We start from the raw sequence: 26,767 nt of genomic DNA, 5'->3' as shown, positions 1-26,767 counted from the left end.
GCTAGCTCCGAGTCATTTTTAGCTTTAGTCTCCATTTGTTTCTCAGTGTTTGTTTTTCTTTTACACTCACACAGTAGTCTGACTGTGTATATGTGTCCTTCTTGAGTATGAGATCACTGAGCAGCTTATGACTTAGCCGGGTTAATTCCTAGGTTTTTTTCCGCATTGGGATAATTTTCACTCACATCATTTCTCTAAGGAAAAGTTTGCTCCTCATACCTTCCTTTCTCCTTTGACTTGCAACTGTTGGCCCTTTTGCACTGCCAAGACTCAGAGATCTTTAAGTGTCCTTCCTTTAAAGACCTTTATTATGTTGTTTTCTCCCTGAAGAATTAATCGTCACCTTCATACAAGTTGTCTTTTGCCTTCCTTATCTTAGGGGGCTTCTCAGTGCTGGAACATCCCGCGCCCTAACTGTGGTCTTTGCTACTATCACCGATACACTCCCAAGGTTGCTGGACAACCTGTGCTCCGCAATACATTTGCTATAACGTATCTGAGTAGTTGCAGTACTTCATTACATCTTGTGTTTTGGTTGATTATTCCAGTTCCTGGTTAAAAAACCCCAACCTCTCTACTGTATTTTTCATTTGGTGTCTGGTGGACCTGTGCTATGGTAGTGCCCTCTGCTTCTCTTCTTTACATGATGACTTTCAACAGGCCTGTCTCCCTTTTACAGACTGGACCTAGAAAAGCAAATACTCTCTTGATGTGCAGGGCACTTCTTTATTTCCGTAGCTTCCTTTCTCAGTAAGTTATATCATCTGCATTAACCATCTAGTCTTGTGAACTATTTACCAAGCCTCTCTTATTGCCCAATTATATTATAGTTTTGATGCTGTACTAGTTTCCTTACAGCTCTTTTTGTGTATTCACCACAATTCTTACAGAGGTGTCTACTAGGGTCCGCAGATCAATCCCACTTTACTCTTCACTGTGTTTCTTTCCCATGAGATTATCATGGCCAACACGATCTCCCACGGTGTTTGTATCCATGTTCATTTACTGTACCCACCTCCGGCTTTTGTTTGTCAAACTCACTTGATCCTACTTAAAAGATTATTTCCCTGAGGTAAGCCAGGAGGGGAACAAAGTTGAAATTCCTTTTTTTCATAAGGTGAACTCTGTTCTTGCCCAGCAGTTCGTGGTGTATCGTCTCTGAAGAAGGAAACTTGTCATAGTGACCCATGTGTCTTTGGAGGGGAGGGCAACGTGTGAAAAGGAGAGGCAGCAAGACGCGATAGAGGAAACTTGATTTTTTTAAAATCCTTTATTGGTCTGTGTGCTACACCAGCGATACCACACTCTAAAAGGGATCCTGTATTTTCCCATGGTCTCTAAATGTTTGCAGTAGGCGGGCAGGCAGAATGAATTGTCTCAAGAATATGAAGACCATAAATTTGTGTTTTCCCTCCTCTCCCTGTAAATCACAAGAGTCGATGTGCTGTGCAGGTCTGAGGCAATAAAGTCTCCAGCTTCCATTTTCAAAATTGGAAAGCTGTGTTTATAAATAATGGCCTTTCCTGCTAATTAGATCCTTCAGTTGCTTTATGTGCCAGTGTTCTGATCAGTGTTCCCGTAGCTCTTGTTCTCAGTGCTCGTTTTTCACGGGGTCGTGGAGCTGCTTAACACTTGCCGTCTTAATTAACACATTTTGTCATAGAGTACTCGGGTCACTCCTTGCATGTTCGCACGCGCGCCCAGGCAGGCGTCTCTTCTCTGTGTGCAAGCACTGGTGTGGAGAGCCATGTAATTCGGGAGCTGGCCCTGATGCTCAGCCGTCCTGCTCCTCCTACCCAGCCCCACCACGGGGCAAAGAGCAGGCAGGTTCCCAGGGCATTGCCACTTGGAGAGGGTTTTCCACTGACGGGTCTTTATCAGCCAGTAAGAGAATTTAATGACACTTCCTCGAGCGTTTCAAGGTCCCTGCGTTTGCTTTGGTGCAAACCTGGATTTTAAAGGTCAAGTCGATCGGCGAAGCCAGGCTGTGGGTCGCGTTGAGCTGTAGCTGCCTGCAGGGTGTGATGGGGATGAGCAGGGATGCAACTGTCCTTTGTGAGTGTGGTGGTCTTGCACACACCAAATACTCTACTGTGTGTTGAAAGCCGTTCCAAAATTACCCAATACAACTGTAGGGAGACTGCTTTGTCAAGCCACCACTTGACTTTTGAAGTAGCTTCATAAAGAAGCCTTTAATTAGCTATTTTAGACCTTTACTTCCCCACATACAAAGAAGCTCCCAGAAGGATACACTTGAGAAAAGCAGAGCAAATTTTAGCAGGCAGTTAGCATAATGTAAAAGAAGAAAATTTACTTTGGATATGTGGTTCTCATTAGTTAAAAGATGTGGGGAAATCTGGTAGTTACAGAAGGATGCTGGCTGCATTTGAGGTTCAGGTTACCACACAGTTGAGGGATTTCAGCATTTACTGATGTGATTTTTACGTAGGGGTTTGTTGTGGGTTTTTTTAGTGAATAGAGAAAAATGTGATTTTTTTGTGAATAAGCTCTGCAAGCATATTTCATAGTATGTAGATATTTTAAAATTTATTCTCTATATATGAAGTAATAGTTTTCCATGGTAGGATGAAATACCCAAAAGTCAATTAAGGTATTAAAGTCAATCCTTTATTTAATTTGGAGAAGGGTGCTTCAGACTGAGAAGAGATTCACAGGGGATGCTGCAGTTTTAATTTTATGACAGAAATGGATAAATTCCTGCCAGAAAATAGGAAGCTTTCGTGACCGAGAGAGGTCACGGTTCAGCAGCGTGCATTTCTGTTAGGTTGTTGTTTTGAAGCAGTGATCTGTGGGATCTTTGCATTTCTCACTGCTGCAGTGCCTGTGGCTCCAAGTAGGCTTCGTGTAGGGGTGGCGATGAGGAAGACCCACCAGCAAATGTTGTACAATTAGTTGTACCTGTAACTAATGGCTGAGATGGGGGGGTTGCCAAGAGCAGCTACGTTTGTCATTCCTTCCTGCAGGAGTAAGAGGGGGGCCGTACAGAGGAGAAGAGGCTAAAGCTATTTTGAAGCCTCGAAGTAGTGAAATGGGGTTTTTTACCCCCCTAACTTCTGCCTGTGACACAAATACATCAATTAATGAAAATAGACTTCATGGGAGCGGGGGGACCCCAGCAGTGTCCGGAGAGGAGCGGCCGAGCCGCCGGCGCGGTGGGACGCTCTGCCGGGGAGCGGCGTCCCTGGGCTGCACCCTGCACCGGGACCCATCAGGGAGGCACACGGGGAGTGTCTGGTCCACTCAGAAGTTTGAATAGTGTGGTCTGTGCAATGAGAACTGAGGTAAGATGGAAGAGCGTGGAAATGGTGGAAGTCTTTCTTTTTTAAAAGTTGTTTGATTTTTATTCACCCGGTACAGCGAGCCTCTTGGTTTCTTTAATACCAAGCAAGTGCATAAACATCTAAACTTATACCCTCACACTTTTTCTTTTTTAATATTCCAGGTACTGGAGGTGAGTTTGTAAAACCAAGATAAAATTACTTTTGTACTGAATAGATTATAGTACTGTCTGTCTCATTGCTGCAATGCAGCCGGAGAGGTAATTATTCAGATGTGGCTGATCACCTTTCTTGCTAGAAAAGGAGAGGCGTTTGTATCAGTTCCATCATTGCTTTGCAGTTTAAATCTTTAATAACATCTGGACATAATCTGAAATGTAGTGGTCTAAGCAAGAGTGTTGTGTGTTGCTTCTCACTGAGTGGGAAAGGACCCCCACCCGTGAGATCACACGTGGAATGGGTGTAAATCCTCGGCCTCGATGCCTGTGGAAGGACTTGATGGTTGGGCCGCACGTGTCTCGCAACGGCTGTCCATCACGCCGACCACAGCCAATGGTCCCGAGGGTTTTCCCATCTTTCTGTACCCATCTGTCTCTTGATTTTTACTTGGACTGAAAAATCTTTGGGACAGGATGGATATTTTTCCTTACGTGTTCACAGCCAGTAGTATACAAATATTCTTTCAGCTGGCACAAGATGTATGTCAGAAAATTAATATGTATAAATTCTTCTTTTGTTTCCTTTAGAATTGCTGCCTTAGGGAGAGGACAGAATTGCTGCCTTAGGGAGAGCACAAAAATACCCCCCTGCAGAGTAAAACCTCTTCTCAAAGGAAACATTAAACACAAATGCCTGAACTTGGGACTAAAATAATTAGTACATAGTGTATCTTTTGGCCTTCCCTTGGAAGAAAACCACTATTAAAACGCAACATTAAATATGCTCTGCTCATGTGGAGAGTTTGTTTAGTTTTCCTAGAATAATTTCATTCATCTCACATGGCTTAGCTTGCAGAAAGATTGAACACACCTTCAGTGGTATTTTAAGGTTGCGATTTAATTAGCAATTGATTTTGGAAAACTAAATACAAACCCAGGAAGAGCCTGATGCTGAGCAGAGGCAACTTCTGGACAGTCCCAGGCCTGAAATAATACAACCTTGTTATCATTTATTTCTCTCTTCTCTCTGGAGGTTGGCAGGAAGGCTGGAGCACCTGGCAGCAGCCGTTGCTACATCTTCCTTTTCCAGTTACATTTGTATCAGAGATGGAAAACAAAAAAGGGAAAGAGGGACTGTCTCTTCTCTCTTATAGTGGAATACTTGCGGGAGAGGGATGCTAATGCTTAAAAACCAGAGAGCTACTTTGTGTTTGGATCTCACCAATGTGTCTGAGCCCAAGCTGTGAGGGAGAGAGCTGTTCCAGTGGTGCGGGGGTCCGGGGGGGACCGATGCTCTTGCGGGTGACATTTACATCTTTGCACAAGGCTCCCTAACGTCAGTACAACCATGCCACCTTGTGTTAATTTCTGTTTCCTCGTGGCCTTGAGCGGTCAGAGAAAAAAAAAAAAATACAAAAGAATTTTCTGTGTGTGGATGAGTGTGTGTAGATATGTCATTTCTTTAATGCTGTTAAATGTTTTCTATCTCCCTGCCTGAGCCTGGCTGTGTTTCAGTAGCAGGTGAAGTGATTCCACTCTGTCACTTTGCACTTTAAAATTTTGGACAAATTAGAATTTTGAATTCATAGTTATATTTTCAAAGGATGTTAATGATGAAGAAGTTGAGCTGTTGTGGTATGTATGTGTCTAGTCCAGCATGGGTAACTCTTTCTGGACTGCCATAAACTCCCTGCTGAAGAGGGGGTTATGCCTCGGCTCCGGGGAGTTTGATCCATTGTATCCCCAACACCCTGGAAACTTTGGGTGGACATGGGGTGATTTTGGCAGAAAAAAAATGACTTGTGGATTTTGCACCGTGGAATTAATAGCATTAAGAGTGTTTTATTGCGAGGAGTTACATTTGAGAATGCTTTCAATTAAATTTGATATGGATATGCATAAAGCTGTTCAAAATAAGAAGTATTAATTAAACCTTTGCCTCTTTTCTGCATAGTCAGCAGCAGAATATGTGAAGTCCCGCCTGCCTGAAGTCCTGAAACAACATCTTCAAGACTACGAGAAGGACAAGGAGAACAGTGTGCTGTCCTATCAAACCATCCTGGAACAGCAGATTTTATCAATTGATCGAGAAATGCTGGAAAAATTGACTGTATCCTACGATGAAGCAGGTATATTTGGGTTTCTTTCTAAGCTACATTTTACTGAAGAAAAATCGCTCATTTTCAGTCTTTCCCCTGAATACTAGTGCTTATGCTGGCAAATTGAACTTTGTCCTCAAAGGTATGAGGTGAGACTCGGTGAAACGTTTCTTTCTCCTAAAATCAAGTTGAGATAGAAAATTTTCCACTTCAGTGACTGAATATTAACTAGCTGATAGGACAGTTATTTTTCTAACAGCGCTTTGTCCTTTGTAATGCGCTGATGTTGATTGATCTAGCTGTGCCTCTTCATTGTCTCTGCAAGTGGTGTGACCTGGTTTCTGCTGTTTTCTCCTCCACTGCTAACTTATTTTTGGGCTTACTTAGCTAAGAATGTACTGGATAGTCACAGAAGCTGATTTTCAAATGCGACGTGATGCGTGTGGATAGCCAAAACCAGAAAATTTGTAGAGTATTGGAGGCATTTTAACAGTGCAGTTACTGGCGTCTTCAGTTTTGTTCTTTATGTCGTCATAATTTGGAAGTTTTCTTAGTTTTAGCTAATACTTTTTACTAGCATTTTGGTTTAAAGTAGTTAGAAATGTCTGCCAGCTTTTAGATCCTTCACAGCGTTGTCCTGACGCATGGTCTTCTTTACAGTTACAGAGAAAAAAAAGAGATGCTCTTGACGTTTTTCGCTGATCTTCCAAAACATCCACCAATATCTGCTATATGCCTGCTCCCCTCAATCTCACCAGGTTTCTCAGTGTTCAGATCTATTGAACTTAGCTACGCGACCTTATAAAGAAAGAATCCAACAAAAAGAACAGGTGGTTGTTTTACTGCCGAATTAGTATTCACGGCAGCGAGTGGCCAGGCAGTGCGGGGACGAGCCGTGTTTCCACGGCAGGTGTGTGCATGCCTGCTCCCCCAGCAGTGCACCTCTCGGCCACCTTTAGTCCTTCCCTCTCACTGAAAGATGCTGCTCTCGGTTTCTCCACTTCAACCACTCATGGCTGAGAGCTGCAACACACCATCTCCCTTCATCTGCAGGCCTACCAACCTCCCTCAGGCAGCCTTGTAGTACAAAAGGAGAGTTTCCACTTAGCATGTGTTGTGGTTTGGGCCTGGTTGGCAGCCAACCACAATGCAGCAGCTCTCTCTCCCTTCCCCTCCGGCAATGAGAAGGGACAGAGAGCCAGGCTTGGGGTCCGAGATAGGACTGGGATGGGGAAAAATTCCCCTTTATGATCACGAGCAAAAGGCAGACTTGTTAGGGGAAGAAAAAAAAGAACATACATTTATTACAGACACTAACAACATATAACAGAGTAGGACAGTGAGAAGCATTGCCACACCTTGAGAACACCTTCCCCCCACCCCTCCCTTCTTCCCGGGCCCAGCTCTGCTCCCGATATCTCTACCTCCTCCCCCAGTGGCACAGGGGCAGGGAATGAGGGGTGCAGTCAGCGCTGCCACTTCCCTTATCTTCAGTGAGGGGAGCGTCTGGAACTTGTTCCTCCTGCTCCATCGTGGTCCCCCTCTCACAGGAGACAGTCCTCCACAAACCTTCTCTGACATGAGTTCCTCCCACGGGCCGCAGCGTTCCCCACACTGCTCCGTCATGGGTCACTAACTTCCTCCGACTGGATTCCCTCCCACGTGCTGCAGCCCTTCCCGAGCTGCTCTGGCGTGGGACTCCCCCGCATGCTGCAATCCTCCCAGCACTGAATTACAGCAGCGGGGCTGCCTTTTCCCACGAGACCCCGGCCTTCTTTGGGCACAGAACCTTGATCAGCAAGCAGAAGCCACAGGCCACAAATCAATGTCTGCTCCACCATAGATCTTCATGGGTGGCAGGGGGGGCCGCCCTGCCGTCTCACCACAGGATACAGGGGGGTCTCTGCTCCGGCACACCTCCCCCCTCCTTTCTTCCTCTGTTCCTCCACTGACCTTGGTGTTCATGCAGCTGCAGCAACTCCTCCTCACCAGTCCAACTGCCCGTCACCACGTCCCTTCTTAAATACGTTATCGCAGAGGTGCAGCTGATTGGCTCAATTTCCCAAACAGAAGTGGAGCTGACGTGGAGCTGGGGGAGCTTCGAGAAGCTTCTCACAGGGGGCCACCCCGGTAGCCCCCTCCCCTGCCACCAAAAAACTCCACCACTCACTCAACCCAGGACAGCATGTCTCCATTTTTTGGTTTTTCTTAATCCCCTTTTCTTGTTCTGTCATTCCCCTGACCATACCTGGCACCGTGGTGCCCTTGGGGAGCCGTGCTGAGCCCAGCTCCGAGTTTGCCTTCGGCCATTGCAGGTAAAAGCCTCGAACTCGTGACTGGGTTTTTCATCCTGCTGAGATTGTGTTTGCCAGACACCAGCCCGAGTGGATGGCTCTTCTGTTTGGTTAGGTGGCACCCTGCTGAAATGACCGTCATCTCGTCCAGCTCTGGATAACCAGAGCGCTGGCAAGCTGGTGTTCATTTGTCCTATTACTTTGTGCTCATGCTGCAGCGCCCTGAAATACTTAAAATGCTCAGAGTACTTACCAACTTTGTTCAGACTCCCACTCAGACTCCCACTCACTCGCAATATGATTCTCTTAAGCTACTTTGATCTCGAAGGCTCTCAAGCAACTTAAAATGCCATTTCCAGACTACGCATTCTGGGTGCTTACAGGGCGGTGAGCTTTGGTAACTTCAAGTAATTGCAATGCTCTATTACTTTATCAATTATATTCATGCGCTCAGCGAATAAATAAGCCTGATTCTCTTAAACTGCTTGGATCTTGAATGCTCTCGAGCCTCGTACGGTGCCATTTGCAGACTGCATATGTCACATACTTAAGGAGCTCGGAGTCATGTGAGCTCTCAAAGGACAACAGAGTTAAAATGAGGGCACAGGATATTTGTTTAATCACATATGGCCTGGTTTTGATGAGGCATAAAAAATAAGCTGCAGAAGTTGTTGCTTTCTGTTGCTTCTGTTTTTCTTTTTGAACGCAGAATTTACCAGTCCAATGAATCCTGTAAATCTTTTTCCCTGGTTTGGTCACTTCATCTCTCCAGTCATTTTGATTGATAGAAGTTTGTTAGGAAGGAGAAAATGCAGTGGAGGAATTACTGACTTGTGTCAGAAGAAAAAGAAAGCATTTTCCTTTATTGAAAAATGCGTGTTTGTACAGAGAAAATAAAGATTAAAACTGCTTGAAACACACTTTGGGGGATTTATATCATGCAATAAAACAATCATGTGGAAATGAGAAGCTACATAAATAACTAGTTTAGAAAAGTCCCAGCACATACACGCATTCAGAATGGAGAGAGCACGCAATTCACTGTCAATAAAAAGCCAGACTTTCAGCTTCCCAATCAGGTAGAGACACCTCTAGAAATTAAAACACGGAGATTGAGCCCACTCCTCATTCTAATCATGTCACTTGTTTACTACAAAAGCAGATACACTGCTACCTGCTCTTGAAGTAAGATCTGATTGTGAGCGAAGCGCAGAAAATGGGCAGTTAAGTATAATTGCTGCAGCTGTTCGTGATCCTGAGCGCTCCAGCTATTCAGCGCTCGAGCAGTTTTGTGTTGGTGACATTTTTCTCTTATTAGCGTTTTTCCGTACCGAAGTCACTTCAGTGAGGAGATCAAGCTGCTGGTGGTACAGACAAAATGAAGAAAGCAATCTTTAAAAATCAAAATGGTGAAAATAAAAGTGATTGTGATCCAAGGGGAAAATACAACTTTTTCTGGCAGGGGACTACATGAGACATCAACAAAATCCATCCCGGAGAGCACCGTCGAGGGTTTAACTTCTGGAATGAGGAGCAGTTGGAGTTCTGCTAGATGTCAGCCAGGGAAACTAGGAAGTTAAATGTTTAATGTATGTGATATAAGGGGTCCGTAGCCCACTGCAGCAGGGTGCTGCATGTAGGGGAGCACTTGCACAGCAGGGGAGCAGACCTTTTCCACCCAGGAAACCTTTCACATCCCTCCTGGACGGGCCGTTTTCCGAGGGTTCGCAGAGTGCTCACCCCCAGCTAACTCCCTGCACCCCAGGGATGTCTCCCAAAACAGGAAAAATTCAGCTGCATCCATTTGCCAGAATAGAACAGAACTGCACTAAAATGGCTTGGGCTTCTGGTACAATTCTGCATATTAATTTGGCCTTTCTAGCAGCATGCAATATTAATAACGTGCAGCTTTGATGGTCTCGACATCCTAATGCCTCTTTCTGTAAATCTTTCCCTTTAGGAAATCAGTTTGTCAGAGCTATCAAATAAAATGGGTTCATCTAAAAATAGTCAAATATTGACAAGATTTTTCGTGAAGTTTGACTAAGGAGGCTTTATACAGTGAGAGCAGGCCAAAAGTGACAGATGGGTACAAATCCTCTCATAATCTTTAAATCCCTTACTTTAAAAAGTGGCATTCTTGACTAGCTAAGGCTGGGTTAATTTTGTGCAAGAATATTTTTTCCCGCTGAAGGCTCGCTGGATGTTAATCCTATTCCTTCAATTTATAGCGTCTCTAAACATCTGGGGTGGTCAGTGACTACTCTGTACAAATGCAAGTTTAGGGTATTTAAAGGTACTTTGGCATTTAACTCTGGGGTGCCAGGCAGCTAAAGCCTGCTAGGAGGTTCTGCTGGTGGTTTTGTACTATAGTCAATAGTTTTTCCTTTAATGGATGGCCCCTCTCCCCCAGAGTCCTGTAGAAATTGAGCTTCATTATTGTGTGACAAAAAAGATGAATTTCATTTTTCCCTGCCACGAAGCACTCATGAAACGTATTGATATTTAGGCACTGCTTCCAGAGCCAGATGTCAGCCCCAAATTTCTTAGCTAATATTTGCCAGGGTGCCCCATGTTTCTTGGAGCCCCCTGAGAGGAAAGCGGGTGGCTGCTCCTCCACGCACACTCCCACGGGGGGACCAAAAGCTCACGCCTGGCCAGACCCTGCGCGCCTCTCCCTGTGGGTGCAGTTTGCCTCAGATTTTATTTGAAAACCTTTGGATTCAGTTGATGTGCACCATTGCTTGAGCTGGTCGTTGTCAGTACCGTAGTGTTTCTTACAGAGAGTTTTTATGCTAGCAGTCCTCGTCCCAGATTGCCTGAATACTCCGATTTTAGCAACAAAATTTATTTTCTGCTGAGAGAAAAAGTAGCCATTAGCACCACAACACGGGGCATTTTGTCTCTGGATGAGGTGGGGGTTTGTACGCTGCCTGCCCCAACCGCGCCTGGGTGCTGTGCTCTCCCTGGGAATCCCAAAGTCCTTCAAGGCAGGTGGTGCATCGTCCTCCACTCCTCACTCCCAGCCTGACTGAGGGTAAGGATTTAAACCAACTCCTCATCTTCAGCCTGTATTTCTGTGCTTCTCAGAAGACTGGGTCTGGTTTCTCTAGTAGCTGCAGCTGTGGAGAGGAAAAAAAGCTCTGAGCGTAAATCCAAGGCTCGGACCTTCATTGCGACTTCAGGTCTGCAACCCAGCGTAGATCCAGTCCCGTGAGCGTTTGCTGTTGCTGGCAAAAGTACAGAAAAGCAAAAATATCCAAGATTAAACTTCAGCCCAAGAGGCTGGCAAATCCATCTGCGTCATACAAACATCCATGCTAGTGTGGTCACACTGGGAAAAGGTTAAATTTAATCATCGAGGGGCCAATGATGCCCCTTTTTCAATTACAGTGCTCCCTTTCTGGCAGCGCAGGCAGGTGTTTTCCCCCAGAGAAAGTGACTGCAATGGGAAAATGAGAAAATTAAAGCAGTAAAATTGCACCAGAAATATATCCTATAATTTGGGATAATAAATTCTCTGCTGGGGAAAAACCTTTTTTTCCCCACTGCAAAGAGCTTTACCAGGTAAAGACATCATTATTCTACATCGCAGTGAAGATAAGTTATCTTTGCTGTGATATTTATCCCAAGGTGGCTCGTGCTCAGCAGTAACCCATTAAAAATGCAGAAAGAAATCTGTTGGGTTTGTTATGTCCTCCTTTAAAACATAAATTATAAAAATATAAAAATGTCTTACAGTGAACACTCACGCTTGGACCATGCTTTTGGTGTTGTGTTTGACTGGTCCTTTTCATGGAGGGCTTGGTCTTTGGGGAAATATGGGAACACACTTTTGATAGTGGTGACTTCTCAGGTGTTTAAATCCTTGTCCTGACAAGGAGTCTCGGCAACATTTCTCTTCCAGTCTCAGCAATGGCCACTACCAGTAAGGCAGAGTCTGGGCTTGCCCTGCTGGCAGCACTGGGAAGAGCAGACATCTGTAATCTCACAGTTACACGGTGATAATGGTCCTGCAAGAACATGTAATAGTGCCAGAAATTAAATGGCCTGAGCCTAAAAAATGGTTGAAAACCTTTACGTAAGTTTTTAGGAGGGATTTAAAGAGCAGGAAAGGAAGTCATGCACTAAACATAATAAAAACAACAGTTGCAAAGGCAATGGGTTGCTCAGAATATGCAAAAAGAAAACCAGGAGAGCCGTAAAGAAGCTGCGAGGAAGAGAAGAGCCAGAAACTATGTCTTTTTCTGGAAAAAAAAGCGTGTACAGGCAAACGATGGTTGTAGGAGATGATGTGTTTCTATTACCGGGTAGGATCTGTGTGTGCTGTGGTGAGCAGCCCTTGATACACCCGCGTGTGCTGGGCATCCTTTAGTGCTTCCTTCTGGCAAGGAGAAATCCAGAGTGGCCTGCAGGCCACCGCGGCTGGCTGCTTTCTCTCCAGCTCCGGTTCGGTTCTTAAATGATTTTTAGGTATTTGATCTCAAGATGACGTTCTAAACAAACTCCCTTCTCTGGGTCTTCAGTCGCTGCAGTGAGAACTCAACATTGTGCTTTTCCCCACATAATGCAGTAGAAATGTTACTGTCTGTAGCCAGATGATTACTGCTGAATTTATTTCATCTCTGCCTTACACGCCACGCTTTCTTTGGTTTATTTAATTTCTTTTACACGTTAAAGATACAGCTTAAGCTTGGTCACTGTGAACCACTGCTCTGTTTTTCTGCAGAGGGCCAGTACCTGCAGCAGGAATCACGGGGCAGTCACCGCGGGTGGAGTTGGTCTCTTTTACCTTTCGATATCTGCGTTATAGACATCAAATTCCAGGCAGCTTCTCTAGAGCTCTTCAGTAGGCATTGGAAAGAAAACAGCGTTTCTAGTGTGATTCATGGGTTTATTTTAAGCATCTGCTTTAATATGTGAAGAGTCACATCCTAAATGTCCCCGCTCTTTTCCGTTGGCTGTGAATTAGCTTTTGCTCACAGGTGAAATACAGGTAGGCAGCTCTAATTAGAAGCTGAACTCAAGCCTAAGTGTCTCTGCCAGTGTACACATAAAGCCAATAAAATTACATTTCAGGGTGTAGCTTCAGTGCAAACCATGCGACTCTAATTTCCTACATTGTGGTCTTCCAACTTCCTAGAATATTGGTAATGTTTGTAAACAACAGATATGTATTTAAGCCAGCCCAAGCGTGTTGCATTCTTTTGCTCCATTAAAATAAATTTTTGTTACTCATGTAATTATAACCTTTCAGCAGAAGCTCAGAGCAGAAATTGCACTTTGACAGGTGCCTACTTGCCTGCGAAATATTCTTCACTTCCTCATCAATTTTTGAAGTAGGTATTTAGCTATTTAAATTTGTCATCTAGCAGTCAATTTTGCAGAAGCGACATAAACGCTAACAATACTTGGTCCGGAGTATTCGGTAGATATATTTGGTAAAATAAAAAAAAAAAAAAATATTTTTATGTATTTGGTGAGACCTCTGTGTGGTGTAGGTGCAACGGTGACTCTCCAGGGCTGTGTCAGTAATCTAGGGATGGTTTTTTATTAATCACATGAAGCGTTCTGTTCTCACTCAAGCACGTGTAACTGTTTTCAGCCTTACTGTGTAAGTGCCGTGTACTCTTCACTTGGGCATTTATACATTTGTAGCAATTAAAAAAAAATAACTAACGATTCTACTATTACCAAAGTCCTGCAGGAGGAAAAGAAACCAACAGCGCTCTGCCGAGTGCTGAGTAATAGAAAATGGTTTTTAAACCATTTAATGGTTTTAATAGTAATTGTTGCTCTACTGACCATTTCCTTTCTGTGTACCTACCAATTAAGTCTGGAAAGACACTTAAATGCATAAACTTATTTTCAGGTGGTTACTTAATTCAGTCACAACTTGTGGTAGCGTTGGTTGTGGTTTGTGCCTGGAGCAGGGGTGGTTTGGAGTCTCCTGCATTCGGGGAAGGTTGCTCCTCCAACCTTTTAAAGGTTTTTTTCCGGGACGCTGCCTGATTGCCATCTTCCTTATTTGTATCTTCGGCCTAATGAAAGAGTTTGGAAGTATGTAAGCTCTGGAGAATTAAAACCGCCCTTCGTGGTTTATTTTGCGGAAGTTTTTGTTAGATTTCCATTGAAAACCTCTCGGTTCAGTTGATGTGCACCATCGCTTGAGATGGTTGCTGTCAATACCGTTGTGTTCTTCCTCAATTTCAGACACATGTGTTGCATGAGTAGGCAGATGTGATTTATCTCTTTTTTTTTTTTTTTTTTTTTTTCTATTATTTATTAAAAAGCTATCAGGCAGAGATAGCACGCAAAGACCCAGCTTGCTGCAAATTCCAGTGTAGGCAGAGAGAATATCTGTTCCAGGCCATCCATCTCGGCGGAGGTTTGTCACCTGCTGATGGATGCAGAGCCGAAAGGCCCGAAGGATCCTGTGAGTAGCAGTGAAAGCAGCAAAGTTTCTTTTGCCTACAAACCTGACAGACCGTTTGGAGATCCTTAGTAAATTTTCCTGCATCATTACCTGGACGAGCACAAGCAGCATTGCTGTAGCAGGGGGTGGAGCGGCACAAGATCATCACCAGCTGCACCTTTGCCAAACCCTTCGTTACACCCGCAATTGCTGGCGCTTAGAATTGAGAGGAGCATCCTCAGTGCCTCGCCGCTCCGAGTTTTGCTGTATCATGTAGAAAAAGCGAACCGTTGTGTTCTTTTGGAAACACTGTCAGAGGGAAATCATGGAGGAGAAGATATATTGTAATAACGTCAGGAACGTGCACGGGGATTTATGGTCTCAGGGCGCTGCTGCGTTTCTGGAGGTGGCTTGTGCTCTCGCACACATCTTTGTGTCGGCTGTCCTTGCGCTCTCCCCGTTTGCAGCAGGGCTAAGCCCTGCTTTGCATGCACAACTGCATTGCACGCCACAATCAATCACTGTTAGCCTTTTCCATTATTTCCCAGTGTTTGAATTATACATGGGGGAGATGTAGGAGGAAAAAGGAGCAGGAACAAAAGGAGGCTTTCTGTTCTCAAGCGAAGCTTTATTGAAAGCCCTATCCATAATCTGTAACAACCCATTCAGGTAAAGAAGTTGCTCATAAACCAGCAAAAACTGGCTCTTCCTTGTGCCTTAATACCTTTCGAACAGTGGCAGTGGCCAAGCTTTAGCAATATTGGTGCTTTTTCCTCCCTCCGTGTGTATCTTTTCCAGGCAGTTCTGGGATCACAGGCTGCAGCCGCTGCCTGCCCGTGGTTTGAGCCTTTCTTTGGGAAGGTTTTTGCCTGCGCTCCAGCTGCCAGTTGCATTTGCTGATCTTGTACAAAAGTTCCTCCCCCCCCCCCGCCCCTCTAACTGTGGTGTTTTCACTCAGCCACGTGCCGGGAGGGTGGTTTCCGAGGGGACAGCTCTGCCCTCCCCAAACTGGATATTCGGTTTGCATTTGCAGATGGGCAAAGCAGGGTTTGATAGAGAGAACTGGCAGGCAGAGCAGGAAAATATAGAAGGAAAAAAGTACGGTCTGAAGTGGCTTTTGGCTGGGCGTTGGAAGATGATTAGCCCCTGAGTTTGATTAACCTGAAAAGGGGAAAAGTTACCGACTTGATTGAAGCTGCCGCCCTCGCTCAGGCCAGCCAGCTGCAATTTACAGCTCAGTAAAACCTGCAGCAGCCAATTTACTGTGTTGGGCAGTGGTGGGGCTGGGGACAGAGTGAGGATCTTGAATTAAATCACAAACCTCCTCGACTGCGTGTAATTCTGGTGCATCATCGCTCCCCTCTCCCCTTTTTTTTCCTCCTCGTCTCGCTTCCGCTCTTCTGCCAGCGCAGGGAATACAAAGTAAGATCGCATCCCCGTCGGGGTGGGATACATGTTTGTATTTGTAATTCGGCCATACACCTCGGGCACTGAATAAATAACTCTTAAATACCTCCTTGCTGTGCAGCTCTGCCAGTTTACTAAGTAATTCCTTATTTGTTCAGGAGTTAACGCGGGCGATCCGTCACGCAGGTGCCTCGGGGCCAGCCGAGAGCGCGGCAGGTATTTGCGGGTGACCCTCCGTGAAATCAGCCGCAACCCGAGAGACGGTCCTGGCGCCGGTGGGGGTCAGCCCTTGGCAGAACCCCACCCCGGGAGCCGGGGGGGTGACGCAGTCGTCGTAAAAACCCATTCGTTGGCTACGATTGCCAGCCGCACAGGGGATTTTCGAGCGGCTCCATTAAGGCTGGGGGATGCGGAGGTGCACGCAGCATCTGTAAGCTAGCTGTTAGTCACAGTGCTTGTGAAGGATTTGCTGATTATATGGATTGAATTCAGTTTAGTGCCTACCTGCTGACACCTTATTTATAGCTGCTGCTTTACGTTCTGGTATTTATGGCTCAGGCACCTCGGCAAAGTGCAGGTCAGTTCCTGGGGTTCAAATGAAATTTTGCAGCCTTGGTCCTTTAGGCAGGACCGGGATAAAGCCAGAGGTGTCACAGGACTAAGCCCAAATTGGATGCTTTGAATTATTTTGGTGGCTTTTCTTTTTCCAAGGGGGATTTTCACTTTGGTCCTACTTTTTCCGTGTGATTGCAGGCCTCGTTACAGTTGAATGTCTCTAATAAAAGCCTGTCGAGCAGCTGGCGTAACATTTCCGAACTAGATAAGGTCAGCCGTGCTCTCGGGGTGCTGCTGGGGCAGCGTGTGGAGCAGCAGTGTTGCTGACTTTGTTGCTGATACCTGAAATCTCCGAGGATCGCCTCTCCCTGTGCCGCCACCTGCAAATTTCCACGTGCCTTAAAATGGGGGGGTGGGTCCTGCAGCAGGTCGCTACCAAACCGACTCCCCCAAAGCCAGCTGGTGTCATAACACCTCGAATACCTTTGGCATTGTGATTGTGGAGGGGGTTTATTTGTTGGAGATTGCTAAGAGGATGGAATTCATTTTTTTTTTTTTTTTTTTCTTTTTTGTGTGTGTGATCCATCCTGCAGACTGTGTTTTACACTGAAATTTGATGTATTTTCATAATGGGGAATGCAAAGCTGTAGAAGATTTTTAATGAATCCAGAGAAGATTTGTCTTACGGATCGCAGAACTGGGGACAAATCTTAACAAAGCAGACTACATATATCTCACTATAAAACTTTCAGTAGCTTTTGTTTTTTAAAAAACTTTTATCCAGCTCTGTCTTAGGAGAGTTAAGGTATTGTTATTTTGAGGGAATACCTGTAGCTTTCCCAATGGAAAATTTACAGCTTCTTCCTGAACACCCTAGGTTCACATGAGCAGCTTTTGATAACAGAGGCGGGTATTTTGCAGGGCTTGGAAGAGTGTTATCCTCCAGTTCCTCTTCTGCCAGCCATCTGACCTGAGAGAAATCCCACCGCTCCGTTCTGAGATTGGATACCTCCAGTTCAAAGGAGACGAGTCACATCAAATCACCCTGAAATTTTAGTTCTCCCGTAGGGGTCTAGAAATTAAAAAAATGTTCAACAACAGATCAGGAAGCAAAAAAAAAAAAAAAAAAAAAAAAGAGGTGTAATTCCTATTTGAAAGCAATAACTTGTTTCTTCATTTATACAACCTGCGCTTTTCAGCAAGGAAGAGCTGCGCGCTCGCTGTCGTTTCAGCGTAACAAATGATCCGGGGGCTGCGCTTCGTCTGCTCTGCCTGACGTCTCTAAACCTCACCCTGAGCTAGACCCTTCCTTCTCGTTGCTTGGCTCACGGAGCAGCTGAGTAGAGCTGTTGCAGGAGTGTGGTTTGAAACAGCGGGAGCAGGATCCCTGCCTGGAGAGACTCAGCGCTGCATCATCGCCTGCGGTCCTTTGTGTTCCCAGGGCTTGAGGAGCTCTCACCATCAGAATTCAGACTTGCGTGCGAACGCTGGTGTTGCACTGGCCACACAGACCACGTTTCAGCTGAAGGCTCCCAGGGAAGTGTCAGCAAGAGGTTTCTTTTCCTCTCCTGTACCTTAGCGGAGGCGTTTTTTTTCATGTCGTACTGCTGCAGGGCTGCACAGGAGGTTTAACGGTCGCAAAACGCCCAAGCCCATCCGCTTAGGCTTGCACGTGTGGTTTTCTGCACTTTAATTAGCCCAGTGACATACAGAAATTTCTAACCAGGAAAAAAATTAAAACATTTTAAACCTCTTTTTACTTCTAGCCTATTAAAAGGCTGAGTGGGATGTTCAGGTGAAATTAAATATGGGAGCGATGCCAAGAAATCGACTTCTGAACAGAAACGGAGATTCCCTTTGCATTAAGATTATTTTTCGTAAGGACAAGGAATTAATCACGAGGTGCCGGGGTAGCGCGAAGGTGGGAACGCACCCCGCTCCGCCGCGGTATTGATGAGGCAATGTCAGAGCAGTCTGGAAGATGGAGAGGCTGCCCAAAAGGGTTTCTGGTTTTCAGTAATTAGCTTTTGCTACCTGATGCACAAAACTTACTTCTAGCCCTTGTTTTCCTGCCTGGAAGACACTTTTAGGTATTTTTTACAGAGTTTCATCTAGATGAATCTGTTAGTCTGTAAGTACATCCCAAATTACTGTATATGATAAATATGATTAATGATGAGCAGGATTGAGGTATATACACACACTCACCGATGAGACAGAGAAATAAGATCGGTCTAAATGGAAATACAATACAGTTCTCTGTTTCAAATATAAAAATCTTAAAGCAGTACTGCACACAGCCAGGTAGGAATAGTTTCATGGTGGAAATTAAGTTGTGATCTTAGAAAGCTCCGAAGTGGTTTCTATATATTTCTAAGAACCTGATGTTTCTTTTAATCTATTTTACAGGAGGGAGCTCTTTTAAATTTAGCAAAAATAACATTGTGTTGAGATGATTAAGGAATTGTGAGACCCTAAATTTTCAGAATTTTTTTTTTTTTTTTTAGGTTCACGCTTTACAGAATTGACTTTTGCAGATGAATTTTGTTAACGGAAAGAAAGGGCAGATGCAGCTCATTGTAGGAAACACTAGCAACAGGGGGTTCCGGGAGTGAATGCCTGATGATGTGCAGGCTGCTCAGTCCCACACACCTTGCCAGACATTTGAGGGAAAGGAGATGGGTACTTTACAAATGCACGTGTCTTTTTGAAAGGTGGTGTAAGCAAGCAGCAGCTCATTTCATTCGCAGGTGGTTAGCCCAGTCATTTGCCAAAACTGCATCGTATTTTGGAGATTATAATAGCTTTTTCTCTAACCTGCACAGCTTCCACTAAAAGAAATTGTGTAGCTATTGAAACGTTTCAGTAACCTATGAAAGAGTAAGGGACGAAGAAGCGCTAATGAGCACGATTAGCTTGACCTTTCACAAAATCTTTGATGAAGGCTCAGTGTCATTAGAGAAGCCAAAAATGCTTGTGAGAAATGGCACCTTGGATTAGAAACCAGCCGAGGAGGGGCCACGCAGCTCACTGCGATCCAGCAAAAGGTTTTTACAGTGATCCCACCCCAATTACAGGTTGTTGGGATTTTTTTTTTTTTTTTTTTTTTTTTTTTTTTTTCAGTTTGGAGAACCGTTGTTTTTCAGCACCCGCTTTGTCCCTCCTTTTCCCTGCTGCCACGGTGGTTTGGAGAGATCAGAGCAAGGAAAGGGCTTCAGCTCCTGCAATTCCCCCAGTTCCTTTCACTGAAGTAGCACGAACAAAACGTGCCGTGTCTGGTTTATCGTTGCTTATCTTACAGATAAGCAGCGGATAAGTAGATTTATTTTTATGGCTTTGGATTAGAATTGGTGTGTCACTTGGAGGGCAGGGAGAGGTTGGCATTTCATGATCCTGACGGTCTCACACCACGTCTCTTCCCTCCCCATCCTTTTTTATCCCTCTTCCAGGTGACTGGGAAGCAAAAGATTTCCGTACCCTCCCTCATATTCTTACAGTGTGTTTCTCGGTCTCGCCTATTCCACGGGCTATAATCAAAGTTTTATTTGCATTGCCTGAGGGGTATGTGCAGAGCATATAAAATAGACATTCAGGAGACACATGGCTGGTCTCGACGGGAGGAGCTGAGGCAGATGGGCAGCTATATTCATGATAAAAACGTCACATATCTGCCCTGAAAACTACTGGAGTCTTATTGTTTAGGATTTAAAGTCCCTGAAAGGCAAGTGCAAATGCATGGTCTGTAAATGAGAAAGAAGCTGCATGCAGTGTGACTCACTCGTGGAGTGTAAATATAAATCTGTATTTTTTTCATCCCGCTTTTTGCACTGTTGTGAATAATTCTCCTTCCTGGTAGAGATTATGGAAGCTTGAAAATAACGAGTTCTTGCTTAATCGTGTGAATTCCAGCTTGAGAACTGTAGAAGAAAGACGGGAAGGGGGTTTTTGAGTCATTTTTTGTTTCGTTTTTAATCAGTTAAGGCAAGTAAGTGCTGAATTTCTTGACCTGCAGTGGCTCTGAATGCATTTCTGCTCTAAGGGGATGCTGGAGCTCTACCCGCCAGCGGTCAGGCCCCGCAGGGCTGCTCACGTCCACCATCGCTTTGGGAAAGGGGATCCAGCCTTGCCAAAAAAAAAAAAAAAAGATTGTGTGGGTTGATGTAACGCACCTCCCATCCGCCCTGGAGCCACCGGTAAGGCAGGACTGCTCCGAGCTGTTCCTCCCCTGCCCGTTCAATAACCCAGCGCTGCTAAAACCACTGGCAAGGAGGCAGCAGTTCCCTGTGCAGCCACCACGTGCACCCTCCCGGGCCCAAGAACCGCCCGTGGCTTTGCCCTGCGGGGCTGGTCCCAGCAAGCCCGACCGGGTAACGCAGGGCTCACGCTGTGCAAATAGTAAATTTTCCCCAGCTCTATGTTTGACCCTTCCGAAACACAGACCGGGCGAGCCGCCTCCATCCGAGCACCCGGGATATTCCCATCCTCGTTGAGGTTACTGGGGATCTTTTTTCCCCCCGCCCCGCAGCTTCGCAGCGGCCCCGGCCGGCGCAGCCCGCCTCCTCCTCCCGCAGACCGTCGCGAGCGCTGCGCATCCTTCGCCTGTGAAGCTTTGTGCACTCCCAGTCACTACCTCATCGTTTGCCGGTCGATTTGCACACCTCTCAGTCTCTCTCTACAAATTAAGACTTGATTACATTTGGGTCTTTTCTTTCTCTTATTAATTTGGTTTCCAGAGATGAGATTAGACTAATTTCCTAAATTTCCTATTGCGTACGCTTCTGTTTAATAGCTGTCACAAGCCCTACCCGTGCGGGAATTAATGTAGCTTTTAGCCCTCTGGGGTTTCATGCTTTTAGGCCAAACGCTGAGAGGACAGTGTTGGTCCCTCCAAAGAGAATGAGGACGTCTCCATTTCTGAGATCATCCCATCCAAAACGGGCTGCGGGAGACGGTCAGTGAAAGTGTCGGGATAAATATCTGCAAAGAAAAGGGGCTGATCTTTTCGTGGAGAGAAGGGACCCCTCTGGGATTGGGAAGCCAGCGCGGAGGTGTTGGCGTTGGCAGGGGGGGGCTGAGCTGAAGCTGAACTTGAGCGAGATGAAAAGGGTCTGCAGAGGTGCCTGCGATTACAGAAGCAACGGGGAAAACTAGGAGAGGAAGCGAGTCGAGAAGAAGAGCTGAGCTGGCTGTGCTGGAGGCGGCGAGAGGAGCTCGCTGGCTGCGCCGCCGCTGGAAAACGCCGTCACGGTCGCAGCAGACACCGTTGGGGTGGCGAGCCCGGGGCAGAGGCTGCCGTGGAGGAGGCGTAGAGTGGAGCTGGGGGGGGGAAGGAAAACCTCCGGCAGCGACTGCAAACGGCATCTTCAGTGAGCTTCCAGGAAAGCAGTGGTAGCTGTACGGATGGGTTTTTAGAGGGGAATTACAAAGATGCGCTGCAGAAGAGCGAGAGAAGCACAGGGATGAGGCAATAGCGAATAAAAAAATGTTCAAACCAAGTCGCTGGAACAGGAAGGTGGGTCGATGGGAGGCAGCACACGAGCAACCTCGGCACGTGTTGGGCAAATGAGGAAGGACTGGTTAAAACGTCGGAGGGGGAAGTCTTGCTTCTCAGTTTTCTCTGAGACTCCGCGCGGAGAGCCACGGAAAAGGTCGGGGAGGGCTGAGGGCAGCAGCAAGAAGGCACCTGTGGGGAGGACGGTTGTTCGGGAGGAAGAGCCTCGGCCAGGGAGTTCTGCTGTCTCAGAGGCGGAGGTGAGGGCAGGGTGGAGGCGGGATTCCTCGGGAAGGAGGGATGGGCGGAGGGAGTGCTGGGGGGGAAGAGGAAGGGAAGAGCTCACACGTGCCGATGGCCGGAGAGACTTGGAAAACAGAAGGCAGAGAGGGAGGAAAGAATGGATGTGGTGAGCTCCTGGTGAGGTGAACTGCACTTTCGCTGGTGGGTGAGGATGAAACGAGGGCACTGGGGGAATTTCAACCATCTTGGGCCACCCAGAGCCCAAGAGCTCTGGCCCTCCTCCCCGGCTGCCTCGCCAGCGGGGGTTTGGAGCCAGGCATTAGCAGGATTTTTGGACGCCACACGGAGCACGAGATCTCCAGCAGCCACGGGGTGAGCTGGATCGTGCCTGGGCTCTCTAATTAATCAGGTTTTGTTTGCACTCTGGTGACTTCCCCTCCTTTCGATAAAGCGATTATCAAAAAACTGGCAGAGCTGGTGCAGCCTTGACTTTTACAAGGTGCCTTGTCTGATACTAAACGACACTGCCAATAATCTTACCTGACTTAAAACAAAACCAACCAAACAAAAAACCCACCTATCCCTGCGGCCAGGATAGTACAGGTTTTAAATTTTCTGGTGATTTTCTTTGTAAACTGCTCAGCAGGGTATTATTCAGGCAGCTGCATCAAGGGACTAATATAACATGTGTTCTCAATTTTGGACCCTTTATGTTGGGAATTTTCCGTTGTGCAATTGCATTAAATCTGAGGCGGCTGACAAGAGCACGATGTTTTCTAACTCTCCACAAGGTTAAATGGCTGAAATAAAAATAGATGGAAAAGAAAACAAAGTACAATACATTTGCTTTCTCATGTAATGGCAGGCAGTAGCATGAGGTCAGGGACTTAAGGATAGCCCGGCCATCAGTCAGGGACTGTGCAACAACTGAGCCTTCCTAAATCACTTTGGAAATTATCTTCTGTTTCAGATGCTCATTCTCTTTCATTCCACAGATCATACAACCAAGAAGACTGTATTCAAAGTTATAATTTTTATAAAAACTGTGGTAATAATGACTATATTTGTGAAGCATTTTACTCTCTGAACGCCTGGGCTGTAGGATGTTATTTGCAGTATTTTCCTTACTAGAAAACGTATGATTTTTACTACTGCCTGTAGGAAAAATACACGCCGTGCCGGTGTCATGGGGAGGGGGGAAGGCAATCTGCGGAGCAGAGCAGAAGGGTGGTCCTGCACGTGGGGGAGTCAATGAATTCACAGACGAAAATGTCAGGCCAAGGCAGCAGCTGGGGGTAAAGCCGGAGCTCTGCTCTTCAGACAGAAGCACCGGCGGGGTGGTGGATGGCGGAGGATGCAGCCTCCCGTGCAGCTCGTGGGCCTCTGTCCTGCCGCCCGCCGGGATCCTTTTTGGCTCCGTGTTTCCCCCGTTTTACACCTCGTAGGTTTGGGTTTCAGCCTCGATTGCAAAGGTGGCTGTTTGTTTTCGCTCGGAGGTTTTGGTGAAGTGGCAGACCAGCTTCGGCAGGTTCAAGCCCTCTGGGCTCTTGCAGATTGTCAGCACGATGCTGCTTGAGCGATTCTTAAGGAAAGTTTCATAAATAAAAGCAAGGGAAGGTGCCATTTATTGCTGTAATTTTCTTATTGATGCAGAGCTTCATGCATTTGCAGAGTTAATAGCTTTTGTTCGGGTAGAGAATAAGGTGACCTCAAATGCTAAATCCCGTTTTGTTCTGCTCAGATGACCAGCTGTGCCCCACGACAGTAGTTTGTACCCCCGTGACTGTTTTGTTGTCTTTCTGGTTTGGATATTGGTATTTTAATTACCAAGTCCTCTGTTCCCCAGGGTGCTAAAGCCAGAGGTGCTGCCCCCGAAGAGGGCGGGCGTCCAGCTGGCCGGTGCCCCTGTCAGCACAGCCCTCCTCACCCCGCGGTGCAATCTCCTTTTATTGCCTGAGCAGGCAGCTCATTCTGCTGGGTTCCTCCGATGATCCTGGTGGACAAGTTGCTCTGCACATCCTGTTGTTAGGTGAGCCATTAAGTTGTGCAGATAGCAGGGAGTTTTAGCAGCAGATGGGAAACTATATCCATTCAGGTCTGTGATGCGTCAGTCAAGTGCAAAAAATTTTATACATATTTTTATATATACATATATGCCTGTCTTGTGAAAAAACAGTTCAAGTTTAGATCTGTGCAAGACAGAACATGAAGTTAAAAATAAATCTTCAGAACATAGTGCATCTGAACACAAATTGTTTATTACTGGCTATTTTATTTATACCAGTCATGGGATATTCAACTACTGACATGGGAACAGCAAAACACAGTTTTTAATCCTGGGTTTGGCCACCAACACAACAAGCAGCAGCTATGAGAATTTAGCTTGAAGACCACAGAGCACAGACTTAAACCCAAATAGAGGAGTAAAACCGGGGCTCAGGATGCCGCTGAGGGCAGGCAGTGCGGGCATGCCCCGTTGCCAGCAGTTTCATTAAAACTGTGTCTTTAATTACAACCCAGGAGCAGAGGGGCTTTGTGACGCTGCTGGTGGCTGAGCTTCAGCGCTGGGGCCCCTCCTCAGGCATGCTGGCCCCCAGTGCTTCTTCACAGCACCCCACCTGTGGATGTACCTACCTTTTTTTCTTTTTTTTTTTTTTTTAATGAATAGTCAGATGTAAATTAACAACAGAGGTGAAAACGCAACCATGTGCTTCTCTGGTCCACCTAAAAAAGGAAAAAAAAAAGCAGCCATTAAGTTAATATTATTTACTGTTGAAGGCTACTAGAGTACATTTGTAAAAAATATTAGCAGTGCCATGTAATCTAAACTGAGTGCCAGGCACGCTTCATTTTAATGTTTGTTAGTGTACCTCTTAAAACTTCCATGCCGTCTTTCTCTTCTAAAATATGAATGAAATTGTGACATCTGGTCCAAAGCCTGCGCAGAGAATCTTTGTAATAGCTGGAGTTTTTATGAACACAGCTTGCACTAGCTGAAAGGGGAAAATATAGAAAAGGCATGGTGTTAATGGGCTCTGCTTTCCTCAATATTCATTCCACTTAAACAGGGAAAATAAAAACTATAGTGTTCTCACTTGAAGAACAGCCAATTTCTCCAGTATTTTCCTGCCACCCTAGCCAGAAAATATGATGCCTCTTGGAGATGTTGGTCAATGACTAATTACATTTTCTGTGTATTTAAAGGTTAAAGTAATTAAAAATATCAAATCTTTTCCTCTTTGCAATAAAAAAAAAATAAAAACTGATCTCAGTTCTTGAGGGGATGAGGGGAGAGAGCTCTCTTTTAATCCATGAACGGTCCAGTGCAGTAGTTTTGGTTCACAGATCTGTGAGTGTGCTCTGGGGCTAATTTGTACTTTTCTCTTGTTACTTTTCTTGGCCATTAGGAAGAGCTGGCTCACAGGCAGAGGCTGGAACACGCTTCTCCCACTTCAGACCCTCTCTGCCATTATTAATAGCAAGAACATTTTCCTGTTAATAATTTAGATAGATGGATGGATGGATGGATGGATGGATGGATGGATGGATGGATGGATGGATGGATGGATGGATGGATAGATAGATAGATAGACAGACAGACAGACAGACAGGCACCCCCCATATATTGTTTTGCTTCCCATTCCCTTCTGTTTTTTTCCAGGTACCACTTGTTTGATCGCCCTGTTGTCAGATAAAGAACTCACCGTGGCCAACGTGGGTGATTCGCGGGGAGTCCTGTGTGACAAGGACGGCAATGCTATCCCCTTGTCACACGATCACAAGCCCTACCAACTGAAAGAGAGGAAGAGGATTAAAAGAGCTGGTGAGTCATCACCTTTTGGCTTGGGGTTGAAGGTTCATCTTTTTTCTTCTCTACTCTGTCATTAATACAGACTTTTCCCCTGAGAGAGACTGAAAAGTACTAGGCTGAGGCACCAGCAGATAAAATCTTCCATTATTAATACAGCACTCTTCAGTGGGATGTTGTGGTGTGGGCAGAGAAATGGAAGCAGAGTGGCCTAACCCTTAATGAGCCAGTGTCAGAGGAAGAAGAGGCAGGCAGCTCACCGTCCCAGCCAGTTCCCTTGTGATCTCTGCAGGGAGCAAAAAAAAAAAAAAATAGGAGCAGCAGCACTAGAGGTGTCTTTGCAGCAAACCGTATCAGCGGCCGTTATGTGAGAGGCTGGGTCTGAAGCTCAGTGAGGTTTAGTTCCTAGAAGAAGCAGAGCATGAACCTAATTCATCAAAGCTATTTTTTGTTCCCATATAGTGACCGCTAATGAGCGCAAACATGTAAATTGTAGCAGGAGTACTGGGGAAGAATATAAGAAACATCAACTTTTCTGCAATAAATCTTTCTAGCTTTCATCACTCATCAGTTTAGTGACCTCCTGGGCTAGAAGTTACATTTGGATCATCAAGTTTAATAGCCAATTCTCCATGAATTTATCAAAGTGTCTTTTGAACCCATTTCTGGTTTGGCTCCCACAGCAGCCTGAAGCAGCAAATTATTTGATGAAGAAGAAAAAGTTCCTCTCGTTTGTGTTAAACCTACCGATGAGCACCGCCTCCAGAGATGCATTGCCTCTCTGCCTCCAAGTCTTTGTCTGCAAAGTGGAAATAACAGGTTTTCCCCCCGAATATAAAACATTTTTAAAACCTACAGGTTATCGGTGCGCTCACACCAGCATAAATGCCCGTACGTGTGCAGTGTGCACTTCCCTCTCAGTTTGCTTTTATCGCCGCGGAGGTGTAAGAGCAGTGGGGATCCTTCCCACCACCAGAGAGCCGAGGTCAGGCGTGTAC

At 45.7% G+C, this 26,767-nt stretch overlaps 1 protein-coding gene and 1 long non-coding RNA gene across 2 annotated transcripts in view; one reads left to right on the top strand and one right to left on the bottom strand.

Annotated features, from left to right (window-relative positions):
- PPM1L (protein phosphatase, Mg2+/Mn2+ dependent 1L) overlaps positions 1–26,767 on the top strand; it is a 109,441-nt gene that overhangs the window by 69,450 nt on the left and 13,224 nt on the right. The window contains exons 2-3 of the mRNA XM_033005637.2: positions 5,412–5,586; positions 25,623–25,784. Of these exons, the coding sequence (XP_032861528.1) occupies positions 5,412–5,586; positions 25,623–25,784 (337 nt within the window). The remainder of the gene's footprint in view (positions 1–5,411; positions 5,587–25,622; positions 25,785–26,767) is intronic.
- On the bottom strand, positions 24,202–25,749 carry LOC116964827. The gene is made up of 3 exons (XR_004408972.2): positions 25,666–25,749; positions 24,832–24,954; positions 24,202–24,685 (listed from the first exon to the last, which is right to left on the bottom strand). It is a non-coding gene; the product is annotated as an uncharacterized LOC116964827 (long non-coding RNA).

The sequence above is a fragment of the Tyto alba genome, unplaced genomic scaffold, assembly GCF_018691265.1.
Source record: "Tyto alba isolate M040663 unplaced genomic scaffold, T.alba_DEE_v4.0 Super-Scaffold_10, whole genome shotgun sequence".
Classification (NCBI taxonomy): Eukaryota; Metazoa; Chordata; class Aves; order Strigiformes; family Tytonidae; genus Tyto; species Tyto alba.
The sequence above is the reverse complement of the archived record's forward strand: the minus strand, read 5'-3'. Positions and strand labels throughout refer to the sequence as shown.